The 22,572-nt window shown below is 28.4% G+C and overlaps 2 protein-coding genes and 1 long non-coding RNA gene across 3 annotated transcripts; 2 read left to right on the plus strand and 1 right to left on the minus strand.

The window, feature by feature from the left end:
• The first annotated feature begins 544 nt into the window (after window positions 1-544).
• Window positions 545-7,907, plus strand: LOC143201440 (ejaculatory bulb-specific protein 3). The gene is made up of 2 exons (XM_076412521.1): window positions 545-785; window positions 7,657-7,907. The coding sequence occupies exons 1-2, from the start codon at window positions 599-601 to the stop codon at window positions 7,839-7,841; spliced, it is 372 nt and encodes a 123-aa protein (XP_076268636.1). The 5' UTR covers window positions 545-598; the 3' UTR covers window positions 7,842-7,907.
• Window positions 7,908-9,352: 1,445 nt separating this feature from the next.
• Window positions 9,353-20,095, minus strand: LOC143201444 (uncharacterized). The gene is made up of 4 exons (XR_013006949.1): window positions 19,945-20,095; window positions 10,424-10,516; window positions 10,259-10,346; window positions 9,353-9,407 (listed from the first exon to the last, which is right to left on the minus strand). It is a non-coding gene; the product is annotated as an uncharacterized LOC143201444 (long non-coding RNA).
• Window positions 20,096-20,242: 147 nt separating this feature from the next.
• On the plus strand, window positions 20,243-22,362 carry LOC143201437 (ejaculatory bulb-specific protein 3). The gene is made up of 2 exons (XM_076412518.1): window positions 20,243-20,515; window positions 22,084-22,362. The coding sequence occupies exons 1-2, from the start codon at window positions 20,317-20,319 to the stop codon at window positions 22,278-22,280; spliced, it is 396 nt and encodes a 131-aa protein (XP_076268633.1). The 5' UTR covers window positions 20,243-20,316; the 3' UTR covers window positions 22,281-22,362.
• The last annotated feature ends 210 nt before the right edge of the window (window positions 22,363-22,572 follow it).

Raw genomic sequence — 22,572 nt, forward strand, 5'->3', positions numbered from 1 at the left:
AGATTTCGCCATTTCAATTTACTGGCGATTTTACAGAAGGTCTTAATAATATACAGCGTATATAAAAATAACATATTTGCTTTTTAATATAATGCTGGTATTTGTTTTGGACGTGTAGCATAAAATAATAATATTGTTAATAATGCATTACTGTTTTTTGTGCTTGACAGTTTGTGTACCACGTTCCTTTATAATATTATTGATATTTTCGAATATCTGTATCCGTAAACAACGAAATCGAAAGTGTTATGATATGGTAGTTTTACTATCGACCACGTTATTTTAGCTAATCTTTTTCCGTATGTATTGTATATTCTAGGCAAAGATCAAAAACCTCTACATTCTTAGTCAAGGCTTTTTCTATTTTCTTAGCATCGGTATAAAATCTAATGAGGCAATTCGTAAACAAAATGATCCTTAACTCGCTTCATCATGTTACCTCTCTACTAACAACGCACAAAAATTGATACGTCCTTAACTTGAAGCCACGAAAATGATTTAATACCATCTCCTTAATGGCTGATATATAAATATCCATCGAATTCGTGTAGCACCCAGTACATTAGTTGGTTTCGTCATTAGACGATTTCTCTAGAAAATGAATCGTTTAACATTTCTAGTAGCCATAGGATTAGTGCTTGGTTTAAGTCAGGCACAAAAATACACAACCAGGTTTGACACTTTGGATATTGATAATATTTTGACCAATGAGAGAATTTTAAAAAATTACATCAAATGCATTTTGGACGAAGGACCTTGCACCGAAGAAGGACGACAGCTAAGAAGTAAGTGTACATTTTATAATAAAATCATTCATAATATCATCATTATAATATCATATTCATAATATCATTATATATATATATATATATATATATATATATATATATATATATATATATATATATATATATATATATATATACTTGTTATCAACCAACTTCAGCTATAAAATTATATAAATATATCAACTTACGAAAAAGTTAGTACTGCTAAACCCAACGTATAGAACTACTACCTACAATATTTTTGAACATCAGTTATATACCACAGAGAATCCTCGGATATCAGAAACCTTAGATAAAAAGTACATTTATATATTTGGAAGTAAATAATATTAATGTTAATCACTATTTGGCTATGATAAAACTAATACCAACTGGATTTTCAGCAAAAATATTTATCTAACTTTGAAACATTGTTATTTATCCAATAGTGATGAAGTTGTTAATATTTTTGTAGCAATTCTTAAAATCACTTCTAAATCAACGATACCTTTAAATCAATATATTGAAATTTGAGCAAAATTGTTTACTTTAAAAATGATCTAATGACACAATATTGGCATGATATTCCATAGATTAACAAAGAGGCAACTCAACATGGGTCTTCACAGACTCCAGAAGTTAAATGGTAAATTGATAACTACTCATTCTAGGCACCTATAAATAAAATGTATTGTTGAGAAGGTATTTGAATAGATGTTAAACATGATCCACCACGCAGACGTGGCACATTATTCCGTCGCATCACGTGACATGTCACTCCGGCGTCTAAAACTAAATTTAATATATAAAACATATTTATAGGATTCAATAAAAAGATAAACATTACATATAGAAATATAAAAACAATATATAAATGAGTAAGTTGATAGTATCAAACGTCTTAATCAACTATCTTAATGTATCAAACATATTTATAGGATTCCATAAAAAGATAAACATTACATATAGAAATATAAAAACAATATATAAATCAGTAAATTGATAGCTACTCATTCTAGGCATCTATAGATAAAATTTGTTGTTGAGAAGGTCTTTGATTAGTTATTAAACATGATCCACCACGCAGGCGTGGCACATTATTCCGTCGCATCACGTGACATGTCACTCCGGCGTCTAAAACTAAATTTGATGCATGAAACATATTTATAGGATTCCATAAAAAGATAAACATTACATATAGAAATATAAAAACAATATATAAATCAGTAAATTGATAGCTACGCATTCTAGGCACCTATAGATAAAATTTGTTGTTGAGAAGGTCTTTGATTAGTTATTAAACATGATCCACCACGCAGACGTGGCACATTATTCCCTCGCATCACGTGACATGACACTCTGGCGTCTAAAACTAAATTTAATGTATGAAACATATTTATAGGATTCCATAAAAAGATAAACATTACATATAGAAATATAAAAACAATATATAAATCAGTAAATTGATAGCTACGCATTCTAGGCACCTATAGATAAAATTTGTTGTTGAGAAGGTCTTTGATTAGTTATTAAACATGATCCACCACGCAGACGTGGCACATTATTCCCTCGCATCACGTGACATGACACTCTGGCGTCTAAAACTAAATTTAATGTATGAAACATATTTATAGGATTCCATAAAAGTATAAACATTACATATAGAAATATAAAAACAATATATAAATCAGTAAATTGATAGCTACGCATTCTAGGCACCTATAGATAAAATTTGTTGTTGAGAAGGTCTTTGATTAGTTATTAAACATGATCCACCACGCAGACGTGGCACATTATTCGGTCGCATCACGTGACATGACACTCTGGCGTCTAAAACTAAATTTAATGTATGAAACATATTTATAGGATTCCATAAAAAGATAAACATTACATATAGAAATATAAAAACAATATATAAATCAGTAAATTGATAGCTACGCATTCTAGGCACCTATAGATAAAATTTGTTGTTGAGAAGGTCTTTGATTAGTTATTAAACATGATCCACCACGCAGACGTGGCACATTATTCGGTCGCATCACGTGACATGACACTCTGGCGTCTAAAACTAAATTTAATGTATGAAACATATTTATAGGATTCCATAAAAAGATAAACATTACATATAGAAATATAAAAACAATATATAAATCAGTAAATTGATAGCTACGCATTCTAGGCACCTATAGATAAAATTTGTTGTTGAGAAGGTCTTTGATTAGTTATTAAACATGATCCACCACGCAGACGTGGCACATTATTCCCTCGCATCACGTGACATGACACTCTGGCGTCTAAAACTAAATTTAATGTACCAAACATATTTATAGGATTCCATAAAAAGATAAACATTACATATAGAAATATAAAAACAATATATAAATCAGTAAATTGATAGCTACGCATTCTAGGCACCTATAGATAAAATTTGTTGTTGAGAAGGTCTTTGATTAGTTATTAAACATGATCCACCACGCAGACGTGGCACATTATTCCCTCGCATCACGTGACATGACACTCTGGCGTCTAAAACTAAATTTAATGTATGAAACATATTTATAGGATTCCATAAAAAGATAAACATTATATATAGAAATATAAAAACAATATATAAATCAGTAAATTGATAGCTACTCATTCTAGGCATCTATAGATAAAATTTGTTGTTGAGAAGGTCTTTGATTAGTTATTAAACATGATCCACCACGCAGACGTGGCACATTATTCCGTCGCATCACGTGACATGTCACTCCGGCGTCTAAAACTAAATTTGATGCATGAAACATATTTATAGGATTCCATAAAAAGATAAACATTACATATAGAAATATAAAAACAATATATAAATCAGTAAATTGATAGCTACGCATTCTAGGCACCTATAGATAAAATTTGTTGTTGAGAAGGTCTTCCATTAGTTATTAATCATGATCCACCACGCAGACGTGGCACATTATTCCGTCGCATCACGTGACATGTCACTCCGGCGTCTAAAACTAAATTTGATGCATGAAACATATTTATATGTTTCAATAAAAAGATAAACATTGTATATAGGAATTCAAAAACAATATATAAATCAGATTTAAAAAAAGTTTAGGGGGCTTAGGTTTTAAAAAAATTGTATTTAAATTTATACATTTATACATATTTGATTTTAAGTGACCTTGATTTGATTTGATAATAAGTAAAAAAAACTTAATAAACGACTATTTAAAGAGAAATATTAAATATTGAATGGATTTGTACTAAACATTTTTATATAATGTAGTTAAATTTAGTTTCAATGTAATTTTGACACTGTTCAGTTTGAACACATTTTGGGTTCATACTTTAGATAATATTTTTACTACCATTACCCACTTGTTAATTGGGTAAAAATAAGTTAACTTCAACTATAAATATCTATATTTAACTTAAAAAAACAATATATATCGAGAATAAATAACCACCTAATATTGATTATAATTTAGTCACAAAAGTGCAGAAAAAGATCCTATGTTCTCCTTTCGTGGGTCTTCGCATAGCGATTCTAACATGCAATCATCATCTGAATTGTGGACGCTGCGAAAGAATGAATATAGTATGTCTTCAACCACATATTACGATTCAGATAATATAAAAGAATTTAAAAACTTAACTAGTTATTTAATCTAATTAATATTAATTCGTCAGAAGTACATTTTCGATAGAATGTTCACTGATGAAACATTGGCCATAATTAGGTAGGGTTACAGTCATTTAATATTTGATGATAATTAGCATTAATTTTTCATAATTAACGTTGTTAATTATGAAGTAACGTGATCAGTTATCGATCATTAAAATCAAATTCTGAGAAATTTGCATCTGTTAGAGTGAAAGCCTAGCTATGAGCATTGAAAATATTAAGACACGTGCACAGTCAGGTGTTTAAATATGTGGTGGTTGTATACCATTATTTAATAAATTGTCCTTCATATATTTCATCATGAGCTTGAAATACATTAATATTTAGGCTCACGTTTCATTCATTCATAATTACTTCGGATCATACCAATATTAAATATACGTGGCATCATTCACATCAACATCGTAGTTTGTCAAGTTTACACAATAAACTCTCAATTATAAAACCTATTAACATCTATTTAAACTTCTAATCTATTTAAATATTATTTGTTATACATATTATATAAATATATATACATATATATATATATATATATATATATATATATATATATATATATATAAATATATATATATATATATATATATATATAAATATATATATATATATATATATATATATAAATATATATATATATATAAATATATATATATAAATATATATATATATATATATATATATATATTATATATATATATATATATATATATATATATATATATATATATATATGCCAATGAAGGTGCACACTCAGGGCAGAAGCAGAGCAATTCATAAAATTTGGATCGCATGAAAGAGGGGCAGCGTTTCTTCTATATGAATTGACAGAGGGAGTTGTAGATGATAGGATAGGGAAGATACAAGGAAGGAAGGAAGGAAAAGGTGGGGCAGTCAGTGAGGAAATGCAGGGAACTGAATTCAGCAGCAGAAGGAGGAGAAGTTGGAGATTATGCAGTAGGTTGAAGGATAATAGTTTAAAGGATATTGATACAGTTAACAAAAAAACATCATAATTAGCCAAAAAGTTTTCTATATGAGGCAGTGGAAGTATAATATTGTGTTCACAATAGTTCCCAGTGTACTAAGTGTTTTTAATTTACAGACAAGTAAAATAGATGTCATACGATTTTGAAGCCAAAAATCTGTTTTGTTTGTAATATTTTCACATATTAGCGAACTAAAATGAAAGTTCTATATGATGTTATCATCAACTATAGATATATTGATTTGGACTGATCGTGCATCAGCGATGATAACAATACCAAATATTTATCATATTGTCTGTCTTTGATAGTATTGTCTTGGTATTATTTATGATGAATTATTGAAATAGAATGAAACGACCAAATGTAGTTGAAAGAAAAAACTTCCAGAAATCCAACGAGATTTGCTAATCTAAAAATTGATATAAAACATTCTATTTATTTTCGCCATATTTACTGAATATTGGTGGCAACCTTCATCGAATTACCTTCAAAGTCTACTAGAAAGACAATTATATATGCCCCATCAACTGCTGATTCAGTAAAACACGATAAATTAACCGAATAACTTTCAATATCTGGCCTTGACAACAAGGATATTAATTATATTCCCACTCTCTACTACTCGAACTGTAAGATTATATTCAAAATGGTCGTTATAGCCTATTTTATTTAATATCTACTCAGAAATAATTTTTGAAGCAGATCCTAATTGAAGTCAGCATTGGCACAAACAATAACTTATTCGGATAACATAGAACTGAGTAGTAACTCTGAGCCATATATACACAGCGTACTTGACGAAATTTTCCGTAAGAAAACAAAAAAAAGGAGTGTAATGCAAATACGCCACATTCTAAGCGAGAGCAATACCAAAATAGGAAACGAGAGGTTAAAACAGGTACATGATTTTAAGTATCTTGGAGTAATAATAAACGAATAAATGAATAATCTGATAAAATCTTACACAAAAAGTCCTTCTGATTGTTAACGTTATATAGCGTTGAAACTTGGACATTACAGAAGAGACGACTTATTTAATCCACAGCACAGAATCCTAATCAGATGTGAACGAGAATTTTAGCGTAAATTAGGGATGATGAAAATATATCGATAATATTAGCCGAATTTCTTCTTGTCTGTATATCAAAACATCGATTTTTCGAGATATTTTCAAAAAGAAAATTGAAGATATTTTTAGGATATTTAAAAACTAAAAATGCTTTTAACAAAAACCGATATTGCTCATGGACATTTAAATTAAGTTTGAAAACGTATTAAGTACCGTATTAAAAGCATGTACCTTTTATTTAAACCACTATAAATATCAGTATTTGTAGAATGTTTAAAATTATTTTTAGCATTAGAGATTTCGAAACAACATTGATATTTCTTTTGGGCCCATATATCAATATTTTTGTTTATCGCCAATTTTTTGGAGAAATATCAATATTTTTTTAAAATGTTTTTTCTGATATCTGCAAAAAATTATGGACATATTGAAAAAGAATTTTGCTCCTCGGTCAACATTCCTAACATAAGTATATCACTCGTTATACCACACAGTATTAATTGTGCCGTATAGCTTATATAGACAGACAGGCAGACACAAAAAGCCATACGGCACTAAAAGGAGGAAAAACCCATAAATATTAAATTATGTAATAAATTATACCTATACCAATATATATCAATATAATTAAATTCTACTTGTATTCTACTTTTGAACTTTTTTATTTCTTCTACTGTGTGTGTGAATATTTTAAATATTTACCCACAAAATAGCAATTTATAAATCAGGAGACACCAAAACGAACAAGGTGTATTGCTTAACCTTTCACTGGTTACTATTCTGGTCAATGTCACCCAGTCTTCTCAAAATTTATGTTTTCGGAATGACGAGATTGCACCAGACGGATTATCCGGTCATTTAAATTTGAAGGAATAACAACAGAAAATTTATTTCATTTTGAGAAGTACGGTAATTTTCCAGAACGCTTGTTACATAAACTCTGCCTCGGTCAAAGATATCGGTATTTTCCACTTCATAACACCGCGGTTTTAGTTTTATTAATGTAACCACGGCTTCGATACACCTTATCAATAGAGTTATGACAAAGCTAGTTAAAACGTACTTACATAGATCGCATGATTGCATTCCAATTATCGGTGATGAAACACATTTTTCCAGGTCTTAAAATGTTTTTTTACCAATCATTTCTTTGTTTTTCAGAACATATTCCAGATGCCTTGACCACACAATGTGACAAATGCACTGATGCTCAAAAGAAGTTCGTGAGGAAAGGAGCTCTTCATCTTATACAGAAAAGGCCAGAAGACTGGCAAAAAATTACGAAGAAATTTGATCCTGAAGCCAAATATGGTGCCGGTTTTCAAGAATTCCTAAAAGGCCAATAACTTGTTTTTAATATACCGTTTAATTTTAAGAATAAAATAAATAATAAAATAATAATATAAAATAAATTATAGCCCCCTTGTTTTTCGTATTACTAGATTTTAATAAACTAGGTTTTATTACTGAGTACCACTGAAATGAAAATTAAATAAAACTTAAAAAGATTATATGTTTTCGCAGGTCTATCTTTTAACTCGAATGTTGCGTCTTAGTATTTTTGATCACAATACTATGTACGCTGTACTGTTTAACTGAAGACTTACTCAGTATTATACTTTATTAAAAATATGTTTTAATAAAAAGAAGAATCCAATTTAATAAAAACGTTAAGAGTTCATTAACGATGTATTTTCAAACCTGTCAGATATTTGGACTTCGTTGTTAATTATATATTTAAAAGTGCATGCCAACCCATGTTAAGGCATAAATAAATATAATCACACCTGACTATATTCTGAATAAAACTAAAAACAAATTCAGAGAATAATTTTAGATCAAATATCAACCAAAAACGATTTATTGTAAACAAAAGAAACGTCAAATTAAATATCACAGTTTTTTAAACATATGTAGACATATTTGCATAACGTCTAATTAACTAGTTGCACCTGGTGTATTTATTAATAATAATAATAATTACATGTACGTAACCTTTAAAGATTGTTTTGCAATTTTCTAGTAACCAATTATATTACATCTATTAGTTAAAGAACAAACCATAGATATTTGAAAACATTTTCTTACGAAATTTTTAACATTTTAACATATGAATAATTGTTATCTCTGAATATATTTTTTTTATTTTTGAACGACTTGGACAAGATATTGATTAGCAAGATAACAAGATTAAATATGATTAGCAATCGAGGGTGAAGAAGAGCTCAGATTGGTTAATAACTTATACACTTTACAGATGACATTGATAATCTGATGTTTTTTTCGGTTAATTATATCATCAAATTTAAACTTCAATAAGCCAGCTTGGTTAGCGCAATGATAAGGGCGACAGGATGGTCCTTCTGCTGTTACTATAGTCTCGGTTTCGAATCCTGTAAGGCATGGTCGTAAATTTATGTTTGTGATTGTTTGATAATTGTGATTGTCCTAGAGTGTAAAATCCGACAAGGAAAATGATCCCAGGCACTGCAGTAACCAGGCTGGGTAAGACCGGATGTCTTCTGGGATGATTTATAGGTTGGTCACTCGCCAGTCGGTAGGCTTAATGCCGAGGACCGTAGTTCGAAACCCACGTTAAACAATAGGTCAGCCCCCTAAAACCCTAGTTGGTAAACAGGAGACTCCAAGATATATAAAAAAACTTAAATAACTCGCAACAAATAGGCATAAATCATACAAATATTTATAAAACAATGTAATATTATGCTTATGATTACTATTTAATATATATTGAATAAAATTACTATAGCATTCTATACTCATAGAATAATAAAGATGCAACTCAATAGGGGACTCTGGCACAAAGTTTCGCTTTGCACAACCTCCAGAGGGGGCCATAATAGGCCATTCAAGTAATTTGATTGGTCAATTTAAATCTTCATTATAGGAACCTGTAAGAAAAATATTTTACAGCGAAGACATTTGATTGGCTCATTAATAATGTTTGGCACGTAACAGCCTTGATGTCATGTTTAATTGACCAATGAACAATTTTTTTACGAAATAAATGTATTAAATTAAATTCAATTAAAAATACATATAAAAATAATAATTAAAATAAATAAATATAAACATAATCTATAACAATAAATATAAATTTATAATGTAAATTTATCTACAAAATATAAAAATAAATATATCAATATATAAAATATAAATATTATATACATATATAACAAAATTTTGTTTTTTTTTTGTCAAATGTTTAAAAAGAGTAAATTTAAAACCCTTCAATTGTACATTCCATAATGATCTTTCAGATAAAATATTAAAAGTACTAACGGAGAGACTAAAGAGATAATTTTGATTTGCAATATATATATATATACAATTGGAATGTACAATTGAAGGGTTTTAAATTTACTTTTTTTTAAACATTTGACAAAAATGTTGTTATATTATTGACGTGGCAAAATCGCTGAATAAAATAAGACGTAGTTCAAAGACCTACTGACAGTATAATAAAACAATTTTGTTAGACTCTGGGGCACGAGATGTTATCTTGCCTCTATAAAATCAGTCTCAATTTCTGGGTCTAGTGATTTATTCATAATTGTGTGTAAACAAAAATCACACCTAATTTCTTTTTAAAAAAGTTTTACTAAATAACCTGAGATGTACACTACGGTACAACGTAAAACTTTGTTTCCTCTTATAGGAACATCTGGACTGAAGTTATAGAGCCAAATAATTAACAGTAAAAATGAGCAGAAAGGGGGATAGTTGCTGAATGAATACAAACTTTACCATTACCTTCTAGAGTTTGTTCAAATGTGGATGTATTTGCTTCGAACACCCTGGTTGTGAGCCTGGAACGATGGAAATGGGCACTACAAATATAGTAAGACAGTTTAGAAATTAATGGTAACAATTATGAACAGAAATGTGACTGACTCCTTCAATTTACCTTCTATATAATTTCGATTTTGATCCACTTCCATTTGTACATATTCTGGGTTCCTGGTATTATTTTCTACATCACTAAATTGTTCATAAGCACCTAAAGGAAAGTTTAAATGTATCACAAAAATGTCTCACATGGTAACGATCATAAATCTGTTTCATGTTTAACCCAACCAGTTTAGGATTTTTAATGTTTTCTACTCATTTCTTAAAGATCGCTTTTTTAACGGAAAACGATTATGCATTTCCTCACTATCTGTGCATTATGGCACACAACACTTCCTAGAACAGGAATGCATTTCAACTACCGACTTGTACATAGTAATAAGATAAAATAATAACTTAATGTATAAATGTTATAAATGCTAACCACACTGTTCTCAATATAGGGCACATTGAAAATGGCGTGCAAAATAAACAAACCATAGAACGAAATGAACCAATCAGATTCCGTCGCGGCTCTTAGCATAGCGAATAAAACAAGTAAAATGCTAAACGTAGCGAAATCTACATGTTGGACCTAAAACACGTCTTTGTTGTCGTTTGTTGTCGCGAAACATTTCGCCAAAATTTCATATGAAGTTAAATCTCTGTTTCTCTATGTCTATACTATAGCTTACTACAGCTACATATTACTATAACTAACATAATATATTATATTTGCTATAGTACAATTAGTATTATTTGAAATATAATGGAGTAAACAATGTAAAGTAATAAAGTAAAGTAAAGTAAAGAGTAAACTATGTAAAAATTTAAATATTTCGTATATATGGTATAACATTAATTGCTAAATTCTTTTAGTTACATAAGCTCCTTTACACTATATAAAATGAAAGGGAATTTTTATATTGAATAAGTAAACATAAGTGAACAAGGATCGAAGAGAATATAATATAAAGTAAAAAACAAAATATGTATTACATTTTTTTTAATTTCTTGTCAGTAGTAATTTAGACACTACATTGAAAGTAGTTTTTATAGTACTAGTATAATAATTAAAACGGTGGATTAAAATATGATGTAAATGGATAAATATTAGTAACAATGATTGTTGCCTAATCAGTTTTACCCAGTTCTGAAAAAATTATTATAATATAAAATAAAAATAAATATAAAAATGGTACTAGTGCTTTATATAAGCTTTTCTGTTCCATAAATCATTAGTTACATTGACACCAGTAAAATTAATTGTCTACAACCACTTTTTGATCAGCAATTCAGTCAAATACTCAGTCAAATTACTAGTTTTTTTAAATCTGAAGAAAAAAAAAGGCGTGAACAGTCTAACGTCAACAACAAATTATTCTGATGTCTTCCAGTGATAAGATTTTGGGTCAAGCTGTAGATTTTATTTAACTCTTGTCTATGAAGAAACTAGCTAATTATAAAGTATTATTTTGTATGGTAAAGCTGTCGAGCTTTACGGTATTACGTTTACGCAAATAATTTTCTCATCATAAACACCCAGTCGTTTGTTCTCTAATGAAATATTACCAACAGTTAACTAATTAGATAATAATGTTTAACTTTAACTACCTATTTATATATATTTTCTATAATTAACTAACATGTTTTTAATATACTGATTATTTATTCTGTACTGATATGAAATATATGTGCCTGTTGTTTATTATTAAAAAATATAATTTATCACCTTAAGTTTGCTTATTATGAATGTATTAATTATAATTTACAATAATGAATAAGCCTCAATAATTAAATTTCCTTATTTAATTTAGGACTGTTGGGACTCTTGGGCTGTTTATATTTATACAGATATAACGATTTAAAATTTCTTTGGGTTCATGTTTAATTTGATTTGTCCCTCCTACTGTTTGCCAAATATTAGTTTTATTTATTTTAGATTTTTTAAAAATATTTATAGCGTTTTCATCTTTTTAATACTCCGCATCTTCGGATGTTAAAGCACAAAAAGTGCAAGCCAAAGGTTTTATGGAGTTTTCTATGGGGCTTGAAAAATTTGCCAAATTTCTCTTCTATTGTCTTAATTTTCAGATATCTGAATGAATATCAGGAATATTCTATAATCATATATGCTATAATAAAAAATAAAGTCTGTTTGTTAATAAGCAAATACAATAACAAAATTCTTTACACTATGAATTGGTTTTGTTAAAACATCGAAAATGTGATATAGATAAAAATAATAAAATATAAAAAATCTAAAGAAATAACACCTTTTTGGAGTTACTATAGATTTATGAACATAATTTTATACTTTTCCAGTTTTAAATTTATTCCGAATTTGAAAAATTATATTGATATTCATGATATAGTTAAAGTAGCAAATTAAAATATGAAATAAATAAATATTATAATATTCATATAGATTATAGATATCAGACACCATTATTCACCATCTGAAGAACATTGATGTTTAAAGGCATCAACATTTTTCTATATGCCGATATTAATTAATATTAATAATTAATATATAACATCAATACATATTATGTTTGATGATTCTATGGTGTATTGTGACTGGTAATGAAAAGTGAATCTGTATTGTATTTTCGCTCAACGTCAGAATCACTGGTATATGATCTGAACTTAGCTCAAAATGTTCTTCAACTTTTATATAGTTGATATTGGATGTTTTGTGTCTTACTATGAAAAAATTTAACAAGTTTGGGGTTTTCTCTTGATCAGTAGGCCAATAAGTTGATTTTCCAGTTGACATGCAACTACATCTTAGTTCAGCAGTTGCTTTATGCAGTTCATTGCCTTTAGTTGTTGTCATTCTAGATCTCCGTCTTGTATTTTTTGCATTGAAATTGGAGGACAATAAATTGCGGCTATTGTAAACGTGTATCTGCTTGATTTAATAGTTACTGCTGTTACCTGGTTTTCTGCTGTACTGAGCCCGGGGTCTTGATGATGGGAAATGTTCTTTTTATTATTATTGCACTTCCTCCTCTTGCAGTGTTAGCTGGATGTATGGCATCATAAAATGTATATTTTCTAAACTTTATAAAGGATTCTTTTGTTAAATGGTTTTCTGATATTAGGTATATATCTATTTTTTTCATATCTAGGAGCACTTGAAGGATAGCGTGATGTTGCTGGATTCCGTTAGCATTCCAAATTGCTACTCGGATATCTTTATTTGTCATTTCGGGTTTTTGGGGCCACAGGTCTAGGGTTTTTCAATTATAGTTTTTCAATCCTTTCGGAAAAATATTCGATCATTTTTTCCTGTCTGTCCAGCTTTCCTATTAATTTAAGTAGCAATTCGTTAGTAGTTGCTTCATCTTTCTTTGTATCTCTTTATTTTGTCTCATATTTTTGGTTATTTTGACTGATACTTTGGGCATAAGTCATTGCACCATTAAATTTGTTATATTTTTTTATTGTTTCTCTTTACTCTTTTTTTCTTGACATTTAACTAGAGCTACTCCAATTCTCCTCTCTTTTAGTGTGTTAGCAACTACACATGCTATAACTTGCCGGATGAGCTTATTTGCAATTTGCATATTACGGCTTCTTTAGCTTCTTCTTCTTCTACACCCTGTGGTGATATTTTAGGGATATTTATAACTTTTTGTTATTTTTAATTTGCTCAAAAATATACCGCAATCTCCTTGTATTTGATATTATATCCAAGAACAGTTTCAAATGTTGACACACGCACGAGAACAGTTGAAGTGCGTACTCCTAGACGACCCCATCCTATATTAGTACTAAGTTATAATTATATATGTGCGTCAATGCTTTATTAATCTAACAGCAGTTTGATTGTAAATATGTCCTAGAATTATTATTCGTATATGTTAGCTATAATTGCTTATGAACTTGGTCAGAAACTAATTAGTCAAATAGACTTCAACGTACCTATTAATAACATTATTGCGGTAATTTTTTTCAACTTTTTTTAAAACCGCATTATTATTAGATGGGCCCAAGTCTGTAGAATAGTTATTTTAAGAATAAGTCAGCAACAGAGTTACTAGAAAGAAGATTATGTTTTCAGGTTATGATCTGTTTGAAAACAAATACAAATTTAAGTTAAAATATATTTTTCCGAAGAACTGTCATTTTTTTACTTTCATTATGGAAACTACTATGTTCCTAAAAGTAAATAATTTTATACAAATAAGTGCAATATTAAAACAACTTTAAATTATTGCAAATGCATTATTCATTGCAATTCAGACAGATATTTTTGATTTTTTGTTTGCAATAATCAACAACACTTACATAATATTATATATACATCATAATATTCAAATTTCTATAAAATTTCTTGTATCTTGAAGTATGTCAGCTATAATGAAGTCTGATGGTATTAATATCAAAAATTAATGAAAACATTTTCTAAGAATTTCCTTTCCACTGTATCATACTTTCCAAGTTTTCATAATCACTAAGAATTTTATTTTAAAAAAAGTTGCTAACAAGCGCACAGAAAGAGGCCTTATTTTCAATGGTGGCATGTATACCACATAAACAGACACATTTCAGATTATCCTGAATGAAACAGTAGAGCAGATGTTCTAGACTGGGTAACAGATTTATGAAATACTAATTTATGAAACAACTTGAAAAATTGAGTTGGAAACATTGAAATTTCTTTCCAGTGATTTATAATTTCCAAGTTTTCAAACTTTCAATGATTGAAATACAATCAAAGGAGGTACTGGAATACGCGGAAGAGAATTAAACAACAATACGATAGTAGAACAGGAATGGGTTGAATTAAGTGCCATTAATGAACTCTTCGGCGATCATGTTTTTAAACCTAGCGGTTAATACACCCCTTGCTTCTCGAAGTATTTGAGGAAACGAGACTTTACTTACGAAATAGTAATAATAACATTATATATAAACAAAAGTTTTAACTTTAAGAGACTGGTAGTTTACTAGATATCTACAGGATAAAGAACAGTACTCTGGATACACCTTCCCAGTGGCTTGCTTTAGTTAATTTCACCATCTTTCGACAGCCGGCATTCCCTGTGAAGTCCGAGGTACGTAACTGTTTGCAGTTACCGAATGAGAGCTTTTCCAATCATTAAACTGACTTCTCTACGCGAATTTTTACAGTGGAAAATTATAGTTTATTTTTTGTATTAATCCGAAATTTAGGCCCATTTCCATATTTAACTGATCGTGGAGTTTTCGATAGATCCTGCTCTTAAGAAAAGTAACAAATTTAAGAAAACCATCCATGTAGATATTAGACAATACTGGGGTGAGTGGAGAAGCCTGTGTAACTCCAGACTGCATGAATCTCCTTGTCGAAAAATAATCACTATCTGGTTTGGTACGGTCGGTTGTCAAAGTATTAACATTTCAGATTGATAAAACTACTAGATAAACCAAATTTTGATGGCTTGAAAATTAAACCATAACGTCAAACTTTGTTAAAGAGCCTGGTGAGATGCAAGAAGACTACTTCCATAAGCTTATTGTCATGAAAATATTAACCTTAAGCATTAACCTCGAAACTTATATAATTTTAGTTAATTACACATGCAATTATAGTAAACTCTTTTTTTAGTCTTCGAAGCAGTTGTTGAAGTCATTTTCTGGAATAGCCTTAAAACCGAATGTTTTTTAGGCGACTTTTTAAAGTCTCAGAGAAAATTTATTGATTTTTGTATAAGTAGTGAAGAACAACTGCTATATAGGAAGGTGCTTTATCTTGATAATATGTTATTTAACTTTGCTATAATAAGGATACATTGAGGCATAAATAAATATGAATATATTGAAATATATTAAGACATAATAAAAAAATTTCATAAATCCATCAAATATTGCAACAATTAACATTGGGGTATCATCCCCCAACACTTTGCTTTCTAATAACAATACTGATAAAACAGAAAGTCGAAACTATTACAGCTTGAATGACTTGACGGAAATGTTGGTAAAGATTTGGTTGGTTGGTCTATTGGAAATAAATTTACACAAGCCGAACAGCTGCTTTACTCAACACAAGATATCAAAAACTACATCTATTATTGAAATTTCTTTTTTCGATACATGTTTTTATATAAAACGTATTTGTCTGCTGCTCATATAAGGACAAATAAATAGGGAAAAGAAATCATATATTAAACCGCAATCAAAAAAAAAACTGATAAATAACTTTCAACTAAACAAAACATCTTTCTAATTCATTCATTCACTCGAATTTATCGACTCTCACTTTATTAAAAATATACTGTCATTCTCGCCAATCATTTTCATTCGGTATTACATCAATTGATGCAGCTAGTTTCACTATTGGAATTTAAAAAAAATTCAATGCTACTATATAAAGATTTGATTTGCCAACCAAATTGCTTCATGCAAAATGGTGTTTGTAAAGAAAAGGTTACCGATACTTGAATAAAAATTCAATTATCCGTAAGATTTGCAGGCGCTTCTTTGAAAATTCCTCATAATTTTGTCTCTCAAAACGATACTGGCGGTTTAAAATTATTCTAAAATAAACCAAATACTATGTCGTCGAAATACTTATGTCGTATCTAGACGGCTCACTCATCACATCATTCAATCTTAGCACAAACACACCACATGGCTCCTTCGAATACCTAGTCTTCGTAGCTAGGACCTTATCAGAGGAGCAATATAACAACTTCCTCCTAAATGAACGACCAAAGGGGTGGACATGGTCATTGCGCAGCCAGACAGCTTATAGTTGTACTAAAATTATTTGTGAATATCGCCTTTATATTCGCCCATCAGTTGATAAAAATATAAAATAATTTAATAAAAAAATATTCAACAAATTATAATATAATCGCAAATCTAAGAAAACTGAATACCTCAACCAATGAATCATTCGACTGTTGAAATTCCTAAAATTACGTAATACAATACAAGCAGAAATTAGCTTTGTCTTTTTACAATTTGACGGATGTCTTCTACAAATTACTGTTAATTATTTGTGTAAATATTCGTAAAACTACAACATATGCTTTCTCGGAAGATATTAACTTAGCCAACGTTAATGCTACATAAATATTAAACGATTATGTTTAGATTTTCGTACGTGTAATAATATCTGCTGTTCATAAAATTGAAAATATTAATATCCAAGTGATATTTTTTATCTAAATCATCATCAATATAAGTTTAGCCTAATCAATTCTGTTTGAAATTATTGAATCTTTATAATATTTCCCAAAGCTGCTATTATTAACAGGCACGTTACAAAAACAGATACTTGAAAGGATTCTAAAGTTAATTAATCTAATCTCACATTTCCCTTTTCTACATTAACAATACTTTTTATTAACATGGTTTACGAGGTATACTAATAATACAATCACATCAATCAATGAATTTATAATTTTATTCTAATCTAATTTTTGGATGAATAAACATTGTACAAAGTAAAGTAATATGGGTTACTCTTCACAGATGGTTATAAGTGAACCCCAACTACAATCGATCTACAATCCGTAATTTTTGATTTTAAAACCAGCAAAATCGAAAATGTAGTGATAAAATTCTTGAATATCCTCTAGATTAACTAAAGGGGGAGGAATTCTTCAAGATACATTTGATGGCTTCCTTTTATTACTTAGTTTTCAATAGCCATCCGAAGATGGTCATTCTAATATATCCATCAATATTGCCAATATCTCCCGTACATATTGCAATACACTACAACCAAGTTCATATTGGTTTCATACTTTTTGTTACCTATAAGTATAGAGTCTATATTTTATATAATGGAGGTTTTACTGCACAAATATGATATGAAACTCTGATAAATTTCAGAAGCTGATAGACATAATGGTAATGCATTTCCTCTCTTCATATATCTCAAATTTTTTATCAATTTTACATTAAATTCAAGCATTTTAATATTAACTTCTTTTAGATACTGAGTATATTTGTTTGATTTACTTATATGATAATTTGTAAAATGGATATGTAAAATTTTAATTAATATTGTAAGTCAAATCAAGGCCAGAAAAAAGTGATATGATGCCTAGACTGTGAAATATTTAAGATGATGGGCAATAACAACGCATTACCTTTTTTCATAGCATATCAAATTATTTTATCAATTTTATCTTCTAATTTGAGTATTATTATATTAATGACTACATACTGAGCATATTTATTTATTTGAGACTTAATATGAAATGTAAAATTTAAACAGTTTCGTATGTTGTCTTAAACCAAAGAAATGACCGAAAAAATCGTACTGCACTGCATTTTTCGAATTCATTGGTATTTTAATCTTACTGCAAATATGATACAAATTAAGCATTTATTCAATAACAATTTTTATTTAAAAAAGCTCTATATAATCACAATATTACTTACAGTTATGCATGTACCAATATCATACGAACTTTAAAATACTGAGTCATCGTTCAAAAAGGATGAAGATAGAATATTCGAGGAAACAATAGTTATTATTTTTTTCTTAGATGTATATCATTTGAATAAGAAAAACATAAATGTCCACAGCTAGGCTGTCTTAATGTCCATATATTTCAGGAAATAATATACAACATGCAAATAACATTTTTTTTTATTTTTGCAAAATTGTTTCAAAACACATTTTTTGCCGTTTTTTTTTAAACATGTTATTTTTATCTACATTACTCTATGTGAAAATTTATATGCGACTAATTTGACTAAAAAAAATATCACATATATATTTACAGAAAAGTGTCATATATTATTCAAATATCAAAAATAAAAATAATATAATTTTGTGGGGTTAAATTTTGCCTGTTTCTGTATAAAATAAACAGAAAGCTAAAAATATATTGAACCACCGTAGACATCCATTCTTATCCAGAATTTTGAAAATTTTTGTCATTAATGAAATTTTTTAGATTTTATTGTATACGTTAAATTCTTTTTATTCTCCTATTATTGATGCAAATAAACTTAATAATCGGATTACATAAAATTGCAGTAATTATACGAATTGTACGTATAATACCTGGTATATTTGTGAAGGATTATTTAGGTCGATTACTCCTTCTATCAATTATAAGGTCTGTTTGAGATATCCAAAGAAACATGTAATTTTTTAATTGGCAATAATTATCTTGAAACTTCGAGTATGCAATAATATATATTATATTTAAATTTAAATATAGTTATCACACAAAATGAGTTTACAGCATTTATATAAGTTGTGTAACAGTGAGAAAATATTACCAGTAGTTTTATTTGTGATAATATAATATATCTATTAACAGATGAGATATTATGTAACACCATTTCTCTAAAGGTTTAACAACTTTTACTTATAATTTATAGGTTTAATACAAAACATGTGATGATCGTCAAGTATCTTCTTCTTATTATAATTAATTAGAAACTATATTTTGTTGTGGATTCTAATTAGCCCAAAGGATGTTATTAATACTATTTCAGTTAAGTGAAATTGATATCTTAACTATACATCATTCGCCTTAAACTAAAAAGAAATGTTATGATCAGTTAAATGCATCTAGAAACTGTCTAGCAACACGAAAGTCATCAGGAGTGTTAATTACTTTCTATTACACATACCGGCTTGATGATTCACGGAAAAAAACATCGACTATATGAAAGTCATTATTATTATTATTATTTCAATATTGATAAGCGTTAAATAACATCTAATTAACAAAAATAAATCGCGAAAAACCAGTCTCCCGCGTCACTCGCATCCATTTTACGTTAGAACGGCAAAAAACCCGCATAAAACTGTCATAGTTCATAGAAACAAATCAAAGACACACATCGCAAACTGTATCTGGTTCAAAACACCCCCCACCACTGCCGACCAACGAACTTCTTCAATGATTTATGAAACTAAATATAAGAAGCACCTGAATACACAACCAGTCAGTCAGATTCAGTGTTGACGATCTGTACAGCAATAACACAAACAGCTTCATCATGAAATCGTTCGTTTTGTCCTTCGCTGTTTTGGTTGCTCTGGTCGGTTTGGCAATGGGAAAACCTGCCGATACATACACCACCAAATACGATAACATCGATTTGGATCAGATCCTAAAAAGCGACAGGTTGTTGAGAAACTATCTCAACTGCCTGCTAGAGAAAGGAAAATGTACTCCAGATGGTTCTGAATTGAAACGTAAGTGTTTTTATCTCTTACTCTTTGCTCATGCTCTTTGAATGTAATATTTACAAAAATGTTTAATTTTCTTACTTTGGCATTCTACTCTATGTTTTTCATTAAATATTAAAATAGTTATTTCATATTTGATATATGGGAAAATTTAAATTGATAAATTAAAAAGCTCTAGTTTTTCTTGAAAATAAAAGTATATTAGAAGGTTTCTAAGAATATCTGTTTCTAAATAAAAATTATCCCAATAAGTAGTTATTTTTATTAATGAATTAATTACTATTCATTGTCAGAGCGCTATTTTTATTTTAAATTTGTGGAGATAAAGTAACTTTCTTTAAAAATTACAATCCAAGTAAAGTGCAATTACAAAAACAATAATATATATTTCATCCCATAGTGTCATGTCTTATTTTACTATAGCAATTTTACTCATAAAGACTTTTATATATCAGACTGGAAGTCGAAGTTATCAAAAATTAGTTTTCTCTGCTCCAAAATTATAGAGATAACATAAAGGATATGAATAAACTGTATTTCTAAGTCTAATTTAATCTAAATTTAATATTTCAAAACTTTAAATTGAGATAACATATTTTTTCTTAAAAAAGAAATTTTCTTTATAATTATAAAAAAAAGTTTTAAAAATATATATTTCCAAATAATGAATGAAACAACTACTAATTGATTCATACTATTCATTGGCATAAAAACAATCTTTTTTAAGATATTTTATGTATAGCAAAGCCTAGCTATAACATATAAATAAACTGTATTTCTAAATCTAATAATAATAATATAATATAAATCTAATATAAATTCAATATTTCAAAATTTTAAAATAATAAAATATATTTCATCTTAAAAAAGAAAATTATAAAAAAAAGTTTTATATATAAGAAATATATATTTCCAAATAATGAATGAAACAATTACTAATTGATTAATACTATTAGTATTATACATTGGCCAAAAAAACATCTTTTTTAAATATATTTGATGAATAGAAAAGCCTAACTATTCTGTTCTATTTTATAAAACCAAACTAATTACTTTTCCATGGTCGTTCATAATTGATGAGTTATTATCAATCAAAACCATTTAATTCAAGCAAATTATTAACATGTTTTTACGTTATAGCGATAATTCGAAACTAACCGAAACTATATTAAAATCTACATCTATTACAAGTTTTATTAATAATTATTATTAATTTGCTTATTAAACTAAATCCTTATAGAGCCTTTTTTATAACGTAGACCCACATTCAAATAAACAATTCATTTAAATAACATTTAAATTATTTATCAATATGGTATACATCAAAGTCATTATATAAGGACATATATTAACAATTTCGCAATCAAAGTTTACATTATACCTTATTGGTTTTAATATCGTTGACATTCCAATCATGTCCAGTGTCGCCAACCCATGACCATTTGCATAAAAAATACATTTTAACATAACATTTCTGTCGAAGAAACTGGTGCAAGGGGTTATACGAAGTAAATCTAAGAAAAGAACGTGCCAAAGAAACGTTAATTATTTTAAATTATTTCGTAATATTTTAGGCGTGTTGCCTGACGCTTTGGAAACCGAATGCAGCAAATGCAACGAAAAACAAAAGGACGGAGCCAGGAAAGTCATTCACTTCCTCATCGATAACAAACGTCCCTGGTGGAACGAGCTGGCCGTTAAATACGACCCTGACGGTACCTATTTGAAGAAATACGAAGCTGAAGCCAAGAAAGAAAACATCAAATTATAAATGTGATAAATAAAGCCTTTTTAGTTTTTATGATACAAATTAACCACAAATAGTTTTTAATTAAAGGCTTAATATAGTTGTATTTATCGTATTTTATTTAAAAACTTCCCATATTAGATAAAAAGCGAAGTATTACCGTGCGCGATAGATATATCATCTTAAACAATAATGGTGAATGCACCTAAATTAATAAATTGTTTTATGAAAGGACAAATACAATAACCAACTTGGATGCACGATATAATATTACAAATAGAAATAATACATAATTTATATTTAAAGAAAAATAACA

Source organism: Rhynchophorus ferrugineus, unplaced genomic scaffold (genome assembly GCF_030347505.1).
Source record: "Rhynchophorus ferrugineus isolate W39M unplaced genomic scaffold, kcgeb_rfMv2 rfM8, whole genome shotgun sequence".
NCBI classification, from domain to species: Eukaryota; Metazoa; Arthropoda; class Insecta; order Coleoptera; family Curculionidae; genus Rhynchophorus; species Rhynchophorus ferrugineus.